General features: G+C 29.3%; 3 protein-coding genes across 11 annotated transcripts in view; 2 read left to right on the forward strand and 1 right to left on the reverse strand.

The window, feature by feature from the left end:
• The window catches only part of Bre1 (E3 ubiquitin-protein ligase Bre1), a 37,892-nt gene extending 34,442 nt beyond the window's left edge, over positions 1-3,450 (reverse strand). For 2 of the 9 annotated variants that reach the window (XM_014424771.3, XM_014424768.3), the window contains exons 1-2: positions 3,229-3,450; positions 2,506-2,677 (exon numbers count right to left, since the gene is read on the reverse strand). In XM_014424771.3, coding sequence (XP_014280257.1) covers positions 2,506-2,658 — 153 coding nt within the window. In that variant the 5' untranslated portion in view covers positions 2,659-2,677; positions 3,229-3,450. Of the gene's footprint in view, positions 1-2,505; positions 2,678-2,839; positions 2,998-3,128; positions 3,197-3,228 lie in introns of those variants that run through there. The other 7 variants (XM_014424772.3, XM_014424770.3, XM_014424774.3 and 4 more) reach the window with 5 other exon arrangements.
• A 224-nt stretch (positions 3,451-3,674) lies between these two features.
• Positions 3,675-5,214, forward strand: Pabp2 (poly(A) binding protein nuclear 1). Its single transcript, XM_014424796.3, has one exon. The coding sequence runs from the start codon at positions 3,965-3,967 to the stop codon at positions 4,616-4,618; it is 654 nt and encodes a 217-aa protein (XP_014280282.1). The 5' UTR covers positions 3,675-3,964; the 3' UTR covers positions 4,619-5,214.
• Positions 5,215-19,665: 14,451 nt separating this feature from the next.
• The window catches only part of LOC106683363 (uridine phosphorylase 1), an 87,742-nt gene continuing 86,903 nt past the window's right edge, over positions 19,666-20,504 (forward strand). The window contains exon 1 of the mRNA XM_014424779.3: positions 19,666-19,729. Within this exon, the coding sequence (XP_014280265.1) occupies positions 19,680-19,729 (50 nt within the window). The 5' untranslated portion in view covers positions 19,666-19,679. The remainder of the gene's footprint in view (positions 19,730-20,504) is intronic.

Consider the following 20,504-nt stretch of genomic DNA (forward strand, 5'->3'; position numbering starts at 1 on the left):
ATAGCTTAATCATACAAACATCTTTTGTAATTATAAATTAAGGAAGGTGACAAACAATACAGTAATTGGGTAATTTTATAATACTAGGACTGATTCAAGACCATTACCAGATCAATTTCACAAAACATGATAAAGTGATTAAGTCATTTACTACAGATTAAAAGCTAAGCAATTTCTGATTAATTAACAAATGGTACAGAGGACCTGGACCTCCATTAATACAAAATGATTAGGATCAGAGCCACCTCAAAGAAAATGAAATCATTATTAATAAACTTAAATTACATAAGGACTTGAGATTTATTAAGTACCATTATGTGTTATCAGTGAATTTTACAAGAATAGAGCAAAGGTTCCCAACGTTTTTTTGGTGGCGGAACCATTTTAATAGAAAAAGGAAAATTGTGGAACCCTTTTAGTTTAAGTAGAAAAATGGTGGAACCCTTTTGGTTAAAGTAAAAAAATGGCGGAATAACTACTTTATCATTAGATAAAAATAAAGCCATACGTTTATTTAGCAAAAGATTAGAAAGGCTAGGATACCAACACACTTATGTAAAACTTGAACAAAATCTGAGATAACATTAAAAAAATGTGCTGAGTTGATGAGGAATGACCCATTACTAAACTACTCAGCTGACCTAAATCCAAGGACCTGTCTTCAAATCGGACTGAGGGAGATATTTATTCTGTTGCTATAGCTGTGAGTCAATCCTGTGGTTTTAGGGAGCCCTACAGAGTCCAACCAGCCTCATAAAGAGGATCCTCTTAGTTGGGGAAAAATTTGACGGTTGATCGTGATCATGAACAAATCAATTCCTTGTACAACCGTTGTCAAAGAAACAATACTTCCTTACAAAGTACTGAACCTTTGACCCTTTATTGACCCAAGTGGTACAGTTTTTCAGTTTCAATTTCAATCCCCATATGTCTTGTAAATTTCGTGATACAATATAGAGAAATTTATCTAGCTTCGGTATCTTTTACTTGGAATAGAGCATATCTACATGTCAAAGATTTTAGCGAAACAACATTTGGACATGATATGAAAGGCAGAGAATACAAATGAAAACAGGATAAATAACCACGTAACTCTACTAAATAATGATGAATACAACAAAAATTGAGCAGAAGAATCTTAAAATCAGATGGCAAGATGAAATAAAGAAAGAAAAGCCATAGAGCAAACGTCTAGCCAATTGGAGAATCATCCGGGAATCAAGACCGGCTAAGACGTTAAAAGACCTAGAACTAAAGTGTGAAAAGATAGTAAAAAACTAATTGAAAGCCCACCCAAAAACAACCTTTGTCTTTACAATTTTCCACAATCAGAAAATATGATTAATTTCTCTTACCTAACATTTTTACCAACTTCTAAAAACCCACATTAATGTAGGGTTGATAAATACACACATTAATACTAAAAAGGGAAACTTAGCAACATTTCAGCAAAACCTCATTCAGGAATAGAAGCAACTTTCAACCAAGAGGTAAGATAATAAATAACCTTCCCAGAACCTACTTTGTTTACATTTGATATTGAATCACTATTAACCTTTCAGAAATATCCACAAGCACTCTTTGATTAGTCTATTATCTTTAAAATTACATGGATAATAAAAGTAATTATTTTATACTCTTTTAAATATTCACAAAAGCTGTGTTAAAAGTATTTTTAATTTACTTGACAGATTGAATAGGACACAATCAACACTTTCTTACTATAAGGTAAAATAGGCAATTTAGACATATTAAGTAAAAATGAGTCTACACTTATATATTCATATTGATACACAATACAGATTTGAAAAACAATGGCAAAACGTTTACATATCAACAGGATAACTTTAAACTTAACCGTCTTCAGCTAGATAAAGTGGTTAGAAATACAAAAACTACTTTTAAATTATAAATCTATCAGTAATCTTATATACTTAATACTTATAGTATATAAATATAGAACATAGGTTATGGTAAATAATCAAAACTTCAACACGAATAAAGGAGAAAGAAAACAATAATTAACATAAGTTTTAGGATTGGATTTAATCAGCAACAGCTTTTGGACATAACATGATATGGACATAGATAAAATCAGATTTAATTTTTTTCAAAATATTTTTAAATGATTCTCATTCCTTAGAAGTATTTAAAGGTTATGCATTACCTTGGGAGAGCTTAGTAACCATTCAGACATTGTTTACGTTACCTAGATTAGTGAAGATAATGAATAGATATAACTAAGCATCTAGTAAACAATAATAACATCGACTATTTGGAATAAGTAAAAATAACTGAAGTCAGCTACTTATATACGAAGAATTAGAATTACTATCAGTAGGATGAAATACTGATTTCTCCTAATTCCTTCATTTTTTTTAAATATATAGTACTACAGTACAACAGGAACTTTAAAACTTCATTAAAGTTAGAAATCGAGATATCAGCATTATCTCTATATATTTTTTATATTCTAACCTGAATTAACTTCAATATAGCTCATACCTGTGCTAATTTCTTGTTTTGGAACTGTAAAACTTTAATGTCCATTTCCTCTAGAGTTGAGATAGGCCCAATTCTAACAGGTTCAAATTGAACCTTCTTTTGGGGAGGCTGGCTTGCATTGCCTCCCTCTTGTTCAGCATTTCTTTTCGACATGATCTCAGTGAGTTATGACCTGAAAAAAACATATAACCTATTATCATTGGCAAAGTGGCATTAGACTTAGTAATTAACACAAGACAGTAGGCAATTAATGCTTGAAAAGTTATCAACAATGTATCCATAATAATTTAACCCCAATACTTGAGTAATATTTGACAAAATTATCAAAACTTACCCATATGAAAATAATTTTTAAATAACCCAATATGGGTCAAGACCTATACCTACAATATTACCAAAAGTAATCATAATTTAGAGATGAGTGAAAAGTACTAATAAATAAATCTTCAACATATAATGGATGAAAGGTAAATATAATCAATACAATTTATCAACGCCTATAAACACAAACTGTGATCTTTGTAACACAGCAGATATAAAATCTCAACAATATAAAAAAAAAAAAGAAAATCCATTTATAATTTTATTGATTTTTAACAAACAAATATCAGTACAGTAATTACAGGGGTCATCGACGTCAGCTATTCCAAACACAATTTTCGTAAATTCCATAGTTTAAGCTAATATCAAACATTTTCTTATTCTAAAACAGGTGAAACTTACATTTACATATAATCAATTTCTCACCACCGGACCATTTCAATAAATAATATTAGGTCATAGTCATTTGACGAGGACAGCCAAGAGGGGGGATAAACATGGAGAGCCATCTCGCCTTGTAACCCAAGCACGTTTATAACTGCCATTTAACTTTGAAAATTACATCAAAACTATAGTATAGCAAATAGACAATATTGTTTTTTTTTTGTATAATACGCATTTTTTTTATGAGTTATTTTATATCTTCTTTATAAATCGGTGATATCTGAAAAATTAAAAAGTATCACTTGTTATATTTTTATATATATTTGTTCTAAATATTTATTTTAACTTTTTTGATAATTTATTATTTTTTTTGTTTAAATTATAATAATTATTTGAAACAAATAATTTTTATTTTTGATTCGATGTGGTTAGATTTGCTTATGTTTTGAGATTTGTTCGTAGAGAATACCATGATCGGTTGGCGGTACTGAAAGCTTCATAGCTTCTAGTGTTGTAAGCATAAAATTCCGGCCGTATTATCGTGTTAGGAATTGTGTATTGTTACTAGCGTGAGTTAGTATTTTGTTCTAATTCTATACCTGGTCGTATTCTTATTTACGACCAACTAAGGTTTTTCGATTTAGAATGATTGTTCGGATGTAAATATCACTGCATTTTTTCAACCCGGTAAGCTGTTGAAGTGAGTTTTGTTTCCAACTGTTTTTACTACTATTTCATAACCTTTCACTTATTTATGGCCGATCAAGACGATCTTAGTGGAAAGAGTATGGAAGCAATCGAAAATGGAGATGAACAGTTAGGTGAGAATGGTGATGCTGACGGTGCCACTGGTCATGTTGAAGATCAAGAATTAGAAGCCATTAAAGCTAGAGTACGTGAAATGGAGGAAGAAGCAGAAAAATTGAAACAAATGCAGACTGAAGTTGATAAGCAGATGAATCTTGGCAGCCCGCCATCCACGATACCAGGTGGGTTGAATTTGTCATTTGAAGAAAAGGTGGAAGTGGATAATCGGTCCATTTATGTAGGAAATGTAGATTATGGTGCTACTGCTGAAGAACTGGAGTCACATTTCCATGGCTGTGGATCTATTAACCGAGTAACTATTCTCTGTAACAAGTTCGATGGTCATCCCAAAGGCTTTGCTTACATTGAATTTGCTGACAAAGATTCTGTTCAAACTGCAATGGCAATGGATGAGTCATTATTTCGTGGGAGGCAAATTAAGGTTAATCCAAAGAGAACTAACCGTCCTGGATTGAGTACAACAAACAGAGGATTTCGAGGCGCCCGAGGAAGAAGCAGGTATGCACGAGGTGCTTTCTATGGTTTCACAAGATCGAGGAGAGCAAGAGTTTTCCGTCGACCTTATTATATGCCATACTGATTTTAAGTTATTCAGAACAAGGCACATGTTGTATCCCTATTTTAAATTAAATTTGGTTCCAATTGGTGAAATTCATGTTTTCCACTTTTAGAAATAATTTCTATTGAGTAGCTCAGCCTGTCAAAACTCAACTGTGACTTGTTCTGATGAACGTTAATTGTTCTGTGTATGTGACTTTAAAGATACATACATCATAAATGTATTGCATAAATTGGCGAATGAGTATGAAGTGACAAAAATATATATTGGTAATTTTAATTTAATGTTCAGCCCAGAATTAATTTTTTAGCATATGACTTTGAATATTAGTAAATAGTTAATATATTCCTTCATTGTGTTGTTTTGATGATGTAGTAATCTTTTAAAAATATCCATTTTCAAATAATGGAAAATCCGAAGGAGTAAAATAATTAGAGCAATGTAAACTTTTTTTTTTTATTTAGTTGTAAGAATTAAGAGATTTTTTTTTTTTTGTTATTAAATTTATAATGTTTCTCATGTACTTCTAATTGTATAACGAGATTTCTTTTACATGAACTTTGTACAATGATGGTACTTTGTATTTATGATTCAGTAATATTTCAAATGCCAGGAAATTTGTCTTTTTATTTAACTACCTGTCATTATCTTTAATACTATTGAGTAAACTATACATAGTAAAAGTTTAAGTATTTAATTCTGCAGTTTAAGTAAGTACAAGGTATATATTACAGATGATGCACGTTTGTTATGTTTCGATTTACTTCATTAACATTATATGCATCAGTTTTATGTGCCTATGAGTTAGATTTAAAAGTAGTTTATGGTTTCAAGTTTCTGCTGTGAATTCTTGATTTATGTAATTCATAATCCTCCTCAATCTTACTTATACTCATGTTTTTTTTATCATGATTGATTTTATTTTCAACTTAATAATTGTAAATAAAATTTAAGGTTATATTTACCAATCAACATACTGTTTCTTTATTTAGGGTGTTAAGGTCAGCTTTTATGCTCAATAATACCTACCATAGTAATAAGAAACCCCCAAATACTGCTGATGAATGTTTGAAATGTGTTTAATACATGATTATTTATTATAATGAAATGGGTACTATTAGAAAGATGAAATTTCAGAATATGATTGGGCTCCTTAAATGTAATAAGTTGCATACCTGTGGTAAATATCTTTGATTGAGGAGGTAACGTACAATTTATTACTAATACAAAAAGATTTTTATTCAATATACCATGCTTAATTGTTTTCGAAATTCATTGGCTTTCATAATGGGGACATATTATACTATGTGATATTACTGTAGTAGAAAATTAATTGCTCAAGCCTAAGTCCTGTGATAATATTAATTATAAGGATATTATTTCGACAATTTTTAATAATGATACAATGAAATCTAACTGTATTTCACTGGATAATAAGTTTTATGACCGGTCCTAGGCTGTAAGTCTTTCAAAATTAAGTCTCCTCATGAGGTAGGGATGTTTTGTTTATGTTCAGAGGATGAATGAGGCTAAATTTATCAATAGAATGATGGAGTTGAGTGTTAGGTGTGCAATATCGGAGGGGAAAAAGGTATCTTGGTCAGAAGGCATCTATAAATTGTGCTGTCTCTAAATCTAGTGTATGAGTAAACTTCAAGATAGAACGAAATACCTTAAAGCATTGATTTAATTTCTTTACCTAATGGAAAAAATAAGAAGATAGCTTAATTATTTGAAATATAGTCCTAAATAATAAAGATGAGAGTTAATTGTAGGATCACACTGCAAATTGGGTGCTGTTTAGTCATTAATTTTATTTTTTTTCATGTTTATTACCAGAAAATACTAATATTCTGAAGCAGAAACACACTTGATATTATAGTGATACTCAACATATTGTGATATAATATTATTCTTAGACTTATTCTAGGGAGTTAGGATATAGGACTAAGGAGTGATATGACAAAATAATGTGCCTACTTATGTATTAATTCTATAAGGAAATATGTGTTTAGTAGTGTTCAATCTTAGCTTTTTGCTAATGAACAATTTTCAACATCAAACAGTTAAAAATTCATTCTCAAACTCAAAAAATCATCCTGTTTCACCAATATATACTTAAAACATTCTTAATTTTTCTGTATTGACACATTTGTCATGACAATAAAACTCAACATAAACCATAATATCCAAAGTAAAATAAGTATTTTTTTGGAAATATAGAAACAAATATATGTTTAATCAATATCTAAAGGAATCAACCAAAGCTTTTATGTAAGTATATGTATAGTTTTTTATGCAGCTAAACTGATTAAAAAAGGAAAAGCTCCCTAACTTAATAATAAAAAAAAATACCAACTGCCCTTCCACCAGTTCTGGAGGCCTCTTTTTCTTTTTCTTCCCTGATTTCAGGAGGGAAGCAACAACATAAAACCTTCAGCTTTAAATTTTCCCTTGTGAGGTATTTTTTAGATGGGCTAGTGAGTGACTAAAATCTGTATTACATATTTTTGAAGTGATTAGTGTGTTCCATCTAAAATTCGAATTATATTTTATATTAATTCTTAAAAGAATGCTGTGAAGATGGCAGCTATTATTTTAGATTTATTACAAAAAGAATTGTACCCTTTACTCCTTAAGTCGCATTTTCTGCTTTATGATAGGGCTACTGAATGTCTAATTGAGCATTATCTTTTTTATAACCAGATAGCAATTAATGATTAGAACCTTAAGGTGGGAAGGCAGTGTGGGTCTGAAGGAGGATAACAGAAAATTAAAGTCATTGATATTGAGATATTCTTAAAAGCTCTATAACTGAAATAGTACTAGATCAAAGAATTGACCATATCTGTAGCATGGGGCAACATCAACTAATGTCCAATTTTAGTTTTTTTTATTTATTACTGAAGATTGTTTAAGACTTAGCTACAAAAACAATCAATCAGTTGCCTTTAACTACTATTGTTTCTTGATAACATGTCCATCATAGTTTCTGAAAACCTTCAGTTTTTCTTCAAATTTTCTAGGAACGTTAGATTTTAACATTGTGGCTACTCCTAGCAATAGACATTAAACATAGCACTGGTATAATATTGTTAAAAATTGTAAATTATGCTATTTTAACAGTTATAGATTGGTTATTTGGCAGTATTTCGTGACCTACTGTTGAAGAGGTACTTAAAAGTATTATCCCAATTATTACTATGATTGTCACATACTTGTATGATTTCACACTGATTATTATGAGCGAATTAAAAATTCTGAAGCAAATATTTACAAATTGATTCATTATATTTTGTGGTGTATTTCTAATTATAGTTCTGTAATAATTTTTCCTCCTAAGAAGAGGATTACCAGCATATTTGTACACAAACTAACATACCATACAAGCTAGTTTTGTTTTTTTACTTACGATTTCAATAATATTTTTTAATTTGCTCTATTGTTTGAGAAGGCTTACATTTGAGTGATGTATTTGATACTTCAAGAATTTTGATTTTGAATAAAAACATGAACAAATTCTCAATCTTAATTGTTGGCTCCTTTGATGGTTGTTTTAAATATTTTATGGACCTCAAAATTGTATTTATTGACTTACACAATGATGCAAGTAATTTCCTGATGTTTAAATGAGGGAAAATTAAAATTTAGACAATTTTAATTCGCGATTACTTTAAACAAACGTCGTGAATATAATATATGAATATATAATTATTTCTTGAAAAAAAAATTAAGTGTAGATATTTTATTTATGCATATTCATTCTGTTGACATTAACTGTATTATTAAAATTTTGTAATCAGAGTGTAAGTATGTAATGTGATCATTGTGATATGCTTTTTGACAACATTACAGTCTTACAGTTTCCAATCTACTTTTGGTCAGATTTTCTATAGAAAGGAGATTAAAAATTAAGGTTTTTATTTTTTAGTTACTAGTTTTATTTATATTTATATTATTACCCTTGATTTTGAAATCTGTGAAGATACAAATTAGTTGATTAGTAACCAGAACAAATAATGATGAGCAACCTAGTTTTTTTTTTGTCTCTGAGTGTAATAGATGGAAAGAATATTTTAAGGAATATTGGTTGGAGACAAAATAAGTAAGACATATAATTGGAGATAGGCTCTATATCAGACCTTTTAACATGATAATACTGAGTACTCCAAAGAAATAGAATTATGTATCATACATACCTATCAAATTGTTAAAATTATTCATTATTTTTATGTGTTCATTAGTCTCTTTCAAGTATGACAGTTTAGAATAATTTGTTTATAATCATTCAATATATTATTAATGATGCTAATTAGCAACATGTAATTTTTTTACTATATTTTCCACTAGCAGTTATTATTTGTCGAAGTTGAAAAATAGCAAGTTCTATATGTGCCCTTGTCTCTGGGATTGTCGAGATTTAGACCAAATGCCCAAGAGTCAAGGCAAATAGATTTTTAATTAAAAAGGTGATTCGAATAAATATCACTTTGGACCCATGAGTAATTTCCCCAACACCCTTTGGCCAACAGGGGCCTCAATTTTGACTTAAAGTCTTTAAAGAAATGCTACCTATTATGATGTTTTCATAACTAATCTTTGCTAATAACTTTGTGATTAGTTAGGTTACTTAATTAGAATAAAAAAATGGTAGTTTTAAACTAACACTATAATTACAATTCATTTAATTGATGAAATTTAACCATATTTCCATAATTAAATAATGAAATATTTTCTATTTCTTTATCCCAGAATTGTAGCTATAGATACATTCCATTAACATAAATGTGTATTGTTCATTATATTTGTGAAATAAAATTATAAACATTCTTGAGCAATGTATAAATAATATTAAAATGTAAGGATAATTTAAGGTAAACGATAAAAATGTGTTTGCAGGTGTTTCAAGGATGTGTCCCCATTATCAAAACATATCTTTTGAAAAAAAGACATTTACTATACTTTACATTATGTAATGATTTGTATAAGTAACTCAATAATGCTGTTATATGCAATCAATCGCATTACATATTAAATTATTATAACTGTTAATATAATTAATTCAAATAGTTTTATTAAATTTTACATGGTCAAATTAAATAAAAACATTTTGCTGAAAGCATGCCTACAACTTATTCACTCAATTTCATGTATTAGTCCAGAAAGATTATTCAAAAAAATCATGAATGATTAGCAAAAATTAGCTAGTCGTCACTTATTATATTTTTTGATTGGGTGGATGCCATGTTGAAAAATTAAAGTTTTCTAATTCCTCATATTACTGCAACCTTCCCCCTACCCTCTTCCATTTAATGAAATAACTTCCAAATTTTTTCTTGTTTTTTTCCCTGTTTCTCTAAAGTGTTAGTCTGTCAGGAAATACAATGAGACCCATGTATATATATATTTAGTAATTTTAATCACCCAATTTTTGAGGCTAACATGAAACACATAGCTGTAATACTTCCTGAGATAGAGCTCTTTTAATTTTAAAATTAAAAAAAAAAAATTCAAACTTTAAGTTAGTTATTGCTTAGTAGCAACTAAACAGTGAATCGTTTGACATAACTACATTTATAGTTTAGGTAAATAGCCGAAGGTTAAAAAGAAACTGGTTTCACCAGGTCATTTTGACTCTGAAATCAAATGTTTAAATAAAACAAAATGGGTCTAATTTAGTTTACATTTTCAGTGCCTCTATCAATTTTATTTATATCATCTATAAATGAATACATATTTATATACCCAATATGAATAATAAATAATTATGAATCCATGATGATGATATTTTATTATTTTATGTGAATATTTAAAGGAGTATACAATAATAAAAGATTTTAGAAAACTTTACTTTATTCAATAGAAATGAAAGGAGAGTAGGGTTTTTTTTATTTATTTCCACAAAAAAATATAAGAAGTTCAAAGTTTATGTTGGTTATTGCTCAGTGTCTTATAATTTAGGGATGAAACAGCATCATTCTTTAGTCCCAAAACAATAACAAATCTAGGTGCAGAAGTACGGGAAAATGTCATTAATTCTTTGTATAGGGGTGATCCTGTAACTCAAAACCTTGACTAAATGTGGTACCTCATATTTTTTAAAGCTGCAGTTAAAACTAAATTCAGCTTGGCTAACTTACTACTAACTACAGATGCTGTTCAACTGCCTTTCATATTTACTTATATATATACTATTACTGCCCAAGGATTTACTTTTGGGTACAAACAAAGTGGATGGATAAGGGAAAAGACCCCTTGTAATGCTGGAGAGCAGAGTAATGACTCCTTATGAAATACAGTTGAGCAATATCAGGTAAATATAGTTTTAGCTGTAGCTTTAACAAACTTGTGTTATTGTGTATTATTCCTGATATATTTATAGTATATATGATATAGATGATGATAAACATAATCGACATAAATACTGAAAACATATCATATATATAGAATGTTGTGTGAATTAGAATCATTATTTATTTATATATGATCTGTACACTTTCTTGAGACTAGTTTTTATTGTTTAAATAATATAATTTTTATTCAATGTTAGTCTCAAAACAATTAATATTTCTGTATAAGTCCGACGTATTGGCCAATTCGGCCATCCTCAAGGACAAATTTAATACAATTTTAGAGCGTCATCAATTTAAAAAAAACTTTATGCAGGCTATTCTGCCCAGGTCATTAATTTCAGTCTACAACAACCCTATTTTGTCAATTCTTCATATTAAATTAAAAATTGACTGTGACTAACAGTTTTAATTTAATATGAAGACTTGACAAAATAGGGTAATTGTGGACTGAAATTAATGATCTGGATAGAATAGCCTGCATAAAGTTTTTTAAAATTGACGTGGTTCTAATATTTTATTAAGGCCAATATGTCGGACTTATAAAAAAATATAAATTCTTTTGAGACTAGAACTGGATAAAAAGTATGTTATTTAATTATTTTTCTAAACATTTCTCAGGGTCTTTACAGACTGGGGGAACTAGTTTCTTCTTAAAATTCAGTTATTTACCTTTACCTCAAATATTTTTATGCCAATCTTTGTTGAATGATTCACCATTTTATAGTTACTGAGTAATAATAAATTAAAACAATTCAATTAAAATAGAAAGAACTCTGTCTTAGGAAGTATTTCAGCTGAAAGTTTCCAAAATTGGATAATTTAAATTACTTAAGAAAAGCAACATACTTATTTTCTATTAGACTAATTTTGTATAAACATATGAAAAAAAAATAGGGTTTTCTAGATTTTATTGATAGGAGAAAATCGAAAACATGAGTTTTCAGTATTGCATCTACATACTTAAAAAGTGAAGACACCATTGTTTTTTTCTAGTGAAGGAAATTTGAGTGGACTAATATGGCAGCCTGTCCTATCACCTATAAGTTCATTTATGCCTAATGTTTTATATCAAAGCTAGTAGTTCTAAGTCAAACATTTGTTTTGATGGCTGTTTCCATTCTGTTTAAATATTTTCCATTGCAACCAATTTCTTTTTCCACTTATATTAAAGGCTAATCCTAATTATCTGATCTGAAAGTTTTTATTTTATTTTTGAATTCCCGCTGAATGTATTTGTATAATTTTATATTGAAGACTTATCCTAATTATCTGATCTAAAAGTTTTTATGTCTTTATAATGTATTCCTAGAGTCTTAGTATCTATTTTATAGTTATGTATTTGCAAACATTTATTTTAATTATCATTTCCATTCTATTTAAATATTTACTGTTGTAGCCAATTTCTTTTTTCAATTTTAAAATTAGATTAATGGGTGGTCCTAATTATCTGATCTGAATTTTATTTTTTGACGTTTGCATAAAATTGCATTCCCAGATTCTTAGTGTCAGTTTTATAGTTAACTGTTATTTTGTTGCTCTTGGTGATGGGTAACACTTCAACTTATTTTTTTCTTGTTCTCTTTGCTCTACCTAATATTTTTGTTTTTTAAAAATTAGATTCTTGCAATTGAATAAAAGCGCTGTTATGTTTTAAAAATTATATAAGGTAAAGTATAGTACCTTTGATTGCCTGTTTTTTAAGAGGTACGTATGAAAATGGAAATAAACCGTGACATATCAATTAACATATTATAAATTAATGCAATATATGAAAAAGATGTGTTTAATTTAACTATCATTCTGTTATTTATTGTTTACATTTTACAAATTTACTATTAGTAATTGAATATTAAATAGATTTCCCTCTAAATTTGAAAAGAAGATGAAGCCAAAATTAAGAATAATTATAGTTATTTAAATAAATATTATTAAACATTCAATTAGAATTCTGTTTAGCCAGAGCTACAACTGGATGCAAGGCCTGCACTTCACCAATTGTCCATATCTTGTGCTGATGCCATCCAGTTCCTCACTCCTAACATGGGTCTGCCATAAGCAATAACTGGATGCAAGCCCTGCACTTCACCAATTGTCCATATCTTGTGCTGATGCCATCCAGTTCCTCACTCCTAACATGGGTCTGCCATAAGCAATAACTGGATGCAAGCCCTGCACTTCACCAATTGTCCATATCTTGTGCTGATGTCATCCAGTTCCTCACTCCTAACATGGGTCTGCCATAAGCAATAACTGGATGCAAGCCCTGCACTTCACCAATTGTCCATATCTTGTACTGATGTCATCCAGTTCCTCACTCCTAACATGAGTCTGCCATAAGCAATAACTGGATGCAAGCCCTGCACTTCACCAATTGTCCATATCTTGTGCTGATGTCATCCAGTTCCTCACTCCTAACATGGGTCTGCCATAAGCAATAACTGGATGCAAGCCCTGCACTTCACCAATTGTCCATATCTTGTGCTGATGCCATCCAGCCATAAGTCGGTGGTTATCTGGTGGACTATCCCTCTCTAAGCACCTGACACCCCAAGCAATGTCTTGAAAAACAAATACAAATAATAATAAACTTTTAATAATATTAAAATTAAATGTTTTTTTTTTTTAATCGATATCTTCTTGAAGAGGGAGAGGGCTGAAAAAAAAAATCAACTTCGATATTTGTTTATATTTTAAGTTTTGAATAGAAACATTATTTTATTGATTTAAGTTGAGATGATTCAATCCTTTAAATTATGAAATAATGTACAGTAGTCTGTCTTTAATAATTCTGTCAGTAATTTAGTCAAATGGAAAAAACACGATTTTAAACGCGATTTGTTAATTCCTGCGGGGACCAAACAACACTGGTGTACCGCCCAATTCTTAAATTGAAGCGCCAAAAGCTCCTGATGCGCGGGTATAATGTTATTAGTGTTTCTTTGAACTCTAAAATTATATGATACAAATCGTGTTAGTGACAGTTGTGTGTATTTTCAAGTGTTTATTCTTTACCACAATTCTTATCTTCTTTTACTCAGGTAAGATTATGTTTTAATTTTCAAATTGAATGGAGATGTGGAGTTCGTATTCATATAAAAGGTTTTTTTTTTGTTGACTCATTTAATTATATTATAATGTCAGGCTAGCGAACTTTCAATCTTATGGAATCATGTTTAGGCCTACATAACACAATTTTAAATTATAAAATTCTCAATCATTCACTTATCTTATTATGTATGGAATGAGACTTCTAAATTTCTAATTCAGAATAGTCTATTGGATTTAAACTTTTTAATAATGACTTTTTTTATCAACTGTTTTATTACTGTTATTCAGCACCTATAAAAAATAAAAACACATTTTATAAAACTAGAATAAGAAAAAATACGTCCTGAGGACTCTATTACTTTTTCTTATTTAAATTAAAATTCATAAAATACATTCTGATTAGTCCTAAAAGTGTGTTATGTAAAAGTAAATCCATACAGTGCTTTTTTAAGCATGGTTTATGCTTTATGTACTATCTGCTGCATGCTTTATCTCCTGTCCAAATTGTACTGTATAGGCAGCATGCTTTATATCTTGTCCAAACTGTACTCAATTCATTGAATACTTATAGTACGTTCCAATAATACTTTAAATTTATTGAAAGGATAAAAAAAAGATAATAATTTAAAATCACCACACATTAAACTTGTTGCCGATTTGTCTACCTTGTTCTGAGCCATGAAGCGTTTGCCACGCGTGTCACACAGTGGTTGAAAGGCGAAAAGACTATTGGAAAGTAAATAACAAAAAGGAATTTGAAAAAAAAATTATTCTGTTTTCACCATCGATCTATTATTTACCTAAAATATTTTACTACTTTAATCGGAAATATTTCGATGGAGCAAGCCTTTTACTTTTTAAACTGTTAACTTACAAAACTTTTATAAGTAACATTCATTACAAAGTAGCAATCATTTGCAATGAAAATGTTAATGGCTGTTAAGTGTATTTCAAAAATCCTTCCCCTTATGAACCAATGTTGTGTTTTAATCTGTTCTATAAAACAATTTAAACATAAAATAGATGTTTTGTTCATCATCCATTATTTCATATTATCTTTTCTGGATTTGATGGAAATTGTTATAACGAATTGAAAGTTCAACTGCTATTTTGAACATTAAACACAGAGCTGTAATCTAATAAAATTTATTGGATAATATTTTCTCTATCCTTTTGAAACTCTCACACTGGGAGAAATAAAATCAAAAAAAGCTGAAACATGTTACTAAACATGTTATGTAGTAATTATCAGTGACTTAAATTTGTTTTATTACATATTATATCTGAAGAGTTTTTTTCTTCTAAAGATTTTTTCTTAATTTATAATTTTTCTTCATTTAATTTGTTTAATATCAGAAAACTGTTGAAATTGTTAGTTATAAAAGCTAATGTTTGATTTACTTGTTAGTAATTTAATTAAATTGCATATATGTGAATGAATTAAAAATCAAATCAAAATAAGATTTTATCATCAAACGACGTACGAGAATCATTAACCTTGAAATAAAGCCACTTACGTACCCAATAGATAACCTATATTTATACCTTATAAACAATAAGGGCAGTTTTCAGGAAATAAATTGAGGGAAAAACAATAAATAGAACTAATGAAGAAGCTATTGTTGTATTGAATGTTGATAACCCGTATGAGCTGTTGACTTGTATGAACTATGTTACTTATGTATAATGCAAACTTTTCCGAAAATTATTATTTTTTTTTCTATGACAGTCATAGATTAGGAAGCTAAAGCTTAAATATATTAGGTGGTGTAGGATTTCCACTGAGTCCAGAATAATGGTGTCGGCTCATTTCCTTTTCCAGGAACTACATGTTAAATGAAGCATTGCACCTCTACTACAAAAAAAAAAAAAAAACTATTCTCAGAATCAAAAATTTTTATTCCACCTTACCTTTTCAAATAACTAATTGGTTCAATGCCTGTCTATTTTTATATTTGTCTTTGGGCATAATCGATTGAATCGTTAATCGACTTTTAATGAAAATTTCAGGGATTGGGAATTCCTTTTTAATTGGAATTTCCAAATTCTGAGGAGAGTTGGAATTGGTGTTAAAATAATCCAGTATCAATTTTATCAAATAACATCATATACTGATTGTATTTTCCTTTATCTGTATTTTAAACTTTTGTCGAAAACGGCTCTTCCGATTCGGTTAAAAGTTGGAGATTAGTGCAAAGTGGATCTATTATTAATATCAGCAAAATGTATCTCCTTGGAGGAGGGGCTCAACTGTCAGAAAAAGTGAAGCCAAAAAGGCGCGCCTTATGATGGACCGGAGGCGTGGCTGAGGAGATGAAGAAGAGTACGAGCCAATCACTGGTTGCCTTTTGTTTCATTTTAGATTTCAATGGTGGACAGTGCTTTCATCTGCAACCTAACCTAAGCACCTTGGGCGTGGCTTTTTTGGCTCAACTTTTGCTTTATAATTGAGTAGGATTGTACCACCCCTTGTGTATCCACTACTTTGGCTGACACGTGTATAAAGATATTTTCCTCCCCCCTGTTTGAAGTTGGAAGAAAGTTGGGGAGTACAGTATATTTTATCAGATTACATGGTCTACTTTCGTCTAACCATTTGAAAAAGTAGTATCTTCGATACAATTTATTTAAAGAGCGATTTTTCCTAGAAATTTTATTCTCAAATAATAAATCATTAACATTGAAAATTCTATAATTATGTACTCGTTAGGAATATAATAAAAAAGATGAATTTCCAAAAAATCCAATTTTCGAAATAGATAATAACATAAACTTCTTTTAATCTCAATATTTTGTGCTTTTAAAATTATATCCTGTAAATAGTATTTAGGAGTTAAAAAGTTAAGTAAAAAACTTATACGACTATTACCTATAAAGATCCTTGAGCTCACTAATCGATTATGACATATTGTTTCTTAACCAGAGAGATGATGTCTTTGCACCAAAAATTTTGGTGTCCCTTTATTTTAATATTTATTTAAATTAAAAACACTGAAATCCTGGCCTTTATTACTTGAGAATGATGTTTTGTAGCTTAAGCGTGGATTCTAAATAATTTTTTTTAGCAACCCGTCGTAAGTAATAAAGAAAACCCTATCCCTGCTTATTAAGGATGATGCAATACTCAAATATTTTAGAATAAACATACAAGGACAACTAACTATAAGGAGCGGATTTCGTCATTGAGTCGGAAAGAGAAGTTAACGTAGTAGATAAAAAAAATGTAATATCTCTTATATAAATTACAAGGGAAACGAAAATTACCTCATAAAGTTTATAATTTTTTATTTAGATGAACTATATATAACCAATCAAATCTTTATAACAAGAATGACGAATCGTTAGAAACATATTTATATAATTATTTTAGTAATTAAATTAATAGAAAATAAATTAGCAATATTCATATAAATTCCAGATTCCTAACGTTGAACATCAAGTTTGCATTAAATCCAGTTTCCTTCAAAACTTTCGCCGCCAGTACATGTACGGAGCTCCATCTCCATTGTTAGACTTATCTGGATTCGCTAAAGTTGTTATGCAACTCCTGTTATGTATCAAAACATAAATGTTTTCAAGTTTTCTCAGTAGCATACTCTTCATAATATTGTCAATCAATATATCTTAGATGGATGTTGAAGTCAAAATTAAGAAACTTTTTTTTCAGCCATTCTATCTCTCTATTCAACCAAACTCTTTCTCTTGATTCTCTTCAAAATCTTTATAAAATGAAAGTATTGGGTTTTTGTATGCGTTGTAAGGCAATAATCGAAAATTGATTTTTAACCGGACAATCTAAAATATCATCCTGTTTAGTTTAGCAAGGCATTTTTGTACGTTATTACAATATAAATTAGTAAACAAAATATACATTGTACATATATAAAAAAAAAAAAACCTCTACCAAAATTCTGGATGGGGCCTCGACGGTCAGTGCCCGTTTAAACACATAAGATTTTTTTTTTTTGTTCTTGTTAGATATAGTTTGTATGAACTACTAAGTGTGTTGTACATTATTGTGATTTTCATTGCAGTTCAGGCCTGGTATGTCAGTACCTCCTCCATGTGAAACTTTTGCCTCTTTCTTAGAATCCTCATTGTCATGAAATATTTCAATTTGAGTTACCTGCCTAGTTTTAATAATTGTTGACGTACTATAATAATCACTATGTTATGATGAACGTTGTAGATTTTATTAACAGATTACCTAAATGAAACGTTTTTATGATTTGAGACAAAAAATATGTTTAATTATATGATGAATCGTAGTAATTAATAAATAGTTGAAATTATTTATCATAAAAAGTAGTAATTATAGTAAATAAGAATAGCTTAAATAAAAACAGAAATTAATGCAATTATGTATTCGAATTTATATTTTCTTCAATCATGCGGAATTTTGCATAGGTGTGTAAATATTATGTTATGAAAAATGATACTATGCTCACCGGGGTACTTTAGCATAAGAAGTGAGAATTTATACTCTTACAAGATGGCAGAGACGCTGGAATGCCTCATCTTCTTGGGGATGGACCTACCGTATGATTCCTGATATATCAAGATGGATATCCCGGAAACACGGTAGATAGATTATTCCCCCACTCAACTGCTTACAGAGTATTGTTACATCAGGGTCTACTTAGCCCACTTCAAACTAGAGGATGGATCATCGTAGCCACTACTATTCGTTCTTCTGTTGATCATCTTTTATTTAAAAAAATATGAGCTAGAAAAGAAACATGGCAAGAAATCAGTCCTTGAAACTTAATCGTTTGATGATGGCCGGAGAATAGGAGTGCTGTTGCAGACTATGCTGCGTAAATCGGCAGAGGGCTCAGAGCATAAGAGAGAGAAAGGAGAAGTCAGGCAATGGTTTAGCTTAAATTATTGGAATGACTAAACATAAGTAAATTTCTAACATACATTGTTGTGATTTTTATTTTGTACACATACAGTATACTGATATATTCGATCCCCTATCTTGATTAAAATATTTATTGATATATAAATATTATTGATTTATTGATTAAAATAATGTTTCATACACTATTACTAAGTCTTCTTTGCTAAGCGAAAAATGAAGGTAATAAATTTTAAATGACGATACTCGCAACCTTTTTTGTACATCTACTAAAAGGGATTCACTAGAAATTGTCTTTTATACGGTAAAATCTAAATATTTATATTTTTAAATAACACTTAATGTTTTACAGGAATATATTGATTATAAAAATTGTTATTTAAAAATTTTATGGTGAGAATCAATCTCTTAATTATGGATATATATAATATGCAATAATATATATATATTTTTTTTTTGCACCTTTTGCATTTCCTCACCTAATATACAATACAAGAATTCTCACACACTTATACTGGTTTCTTCATAATTCTGTTATATACTTAATGTTAAAAGACATTACATAATTTGGAAACGTATTCGTTCTTGATCCAAGTACTTTCTTCTCATTTATGTTATTAATTTGATAACTTTTTAAGTGAGTCATATTCCTGAAAGGTTTTTTTTTTTTCGAAAAACTACTTATTTTACTTGTATGGTTTTGAGAACCATAATCTAAGCACCATGAGCCCGAGGTTCAGCGGAAACACCCGAAAGCGTTCGGCTCCGCTCGGCAAGGTAGTTCGATTGGCAGTGGCGATCCTCAGAACCGACGGATCACATGTCTAGGAAAATGTCTAACGGAACTGACGAGGAAACTGACGAGTTTCTGTAAGTTATTGTTTTATATATATTCTAAAGTATATTTCTCTTCATATCAGTTTGGAAACTTTACTGATAGTTTCAAAACTTTATTATTAAATTTAAAACAAAAAGGCCTTAACGCTTATAATGTTTAACCTTGCTTTACAGATTTCCAAATAAGATCATCAGTTATACCAAACTGATTTCAGTATATTAAACATCTTTAAATTAAATTTTATTATTAAGTTTGCATGATAGACAATAAGGTTAACCTCTTATTTTAATTCTTCGCGGCCATTGATGATTTGGCTGATAGGGGTTGTTCACATGACACGCCAGGACATGCGTTGAGAGTACACACCCACTTTTTAAGGGCTGCACTTCTTAATGCAACAATGCATGCGGCTGGATTAAGTAAATTTATGACGGTTAATCTATATTCATTGATACAAACTATTATGTTATAACTGTTTTTGTAAAATCGATATGTCTTTTTGCCTTTTATGGGAACAAACATTTTTGAATCGATTATAATCGTGTTTAGAAAAAAAATTGTTTTAAAAACTAATGAAAGTTTATATAGAAAACATAACAATTTTATTTATCGCACAAAATCAAAAATGGATATTTGAAAGATTTTTAGCCTGAATTAAATTTTTGTACGGAAATGTTGTCAAGTAATATTTTTTAAAGGTTAATTCAAATTTTTATGTTGTTTGATTTGTGAAAAATAATTATATTATAGATATCATATTAATATGATAAAACTATCATGTTACACTAGTTTGATTATATATATATA

Source organism: Halyomorpha halys, unplaced genomic scaffold (assembly GCF_000696795.3).
Source record: "Halyomorpha halys isolate HHAL.00 unplaced genomic scaffold, Hhal_1.1 Scaffold478.1, whole genome shotgun sequence".
In the NCBI taxonomy this organism is placed as follows: domain Eukaryota; kingdom Metazoa; phylum Arthropoda; class Insecta; order Hemiptera; family Pentatomidae; genus Halyomorpha; species Halyomorpha halys.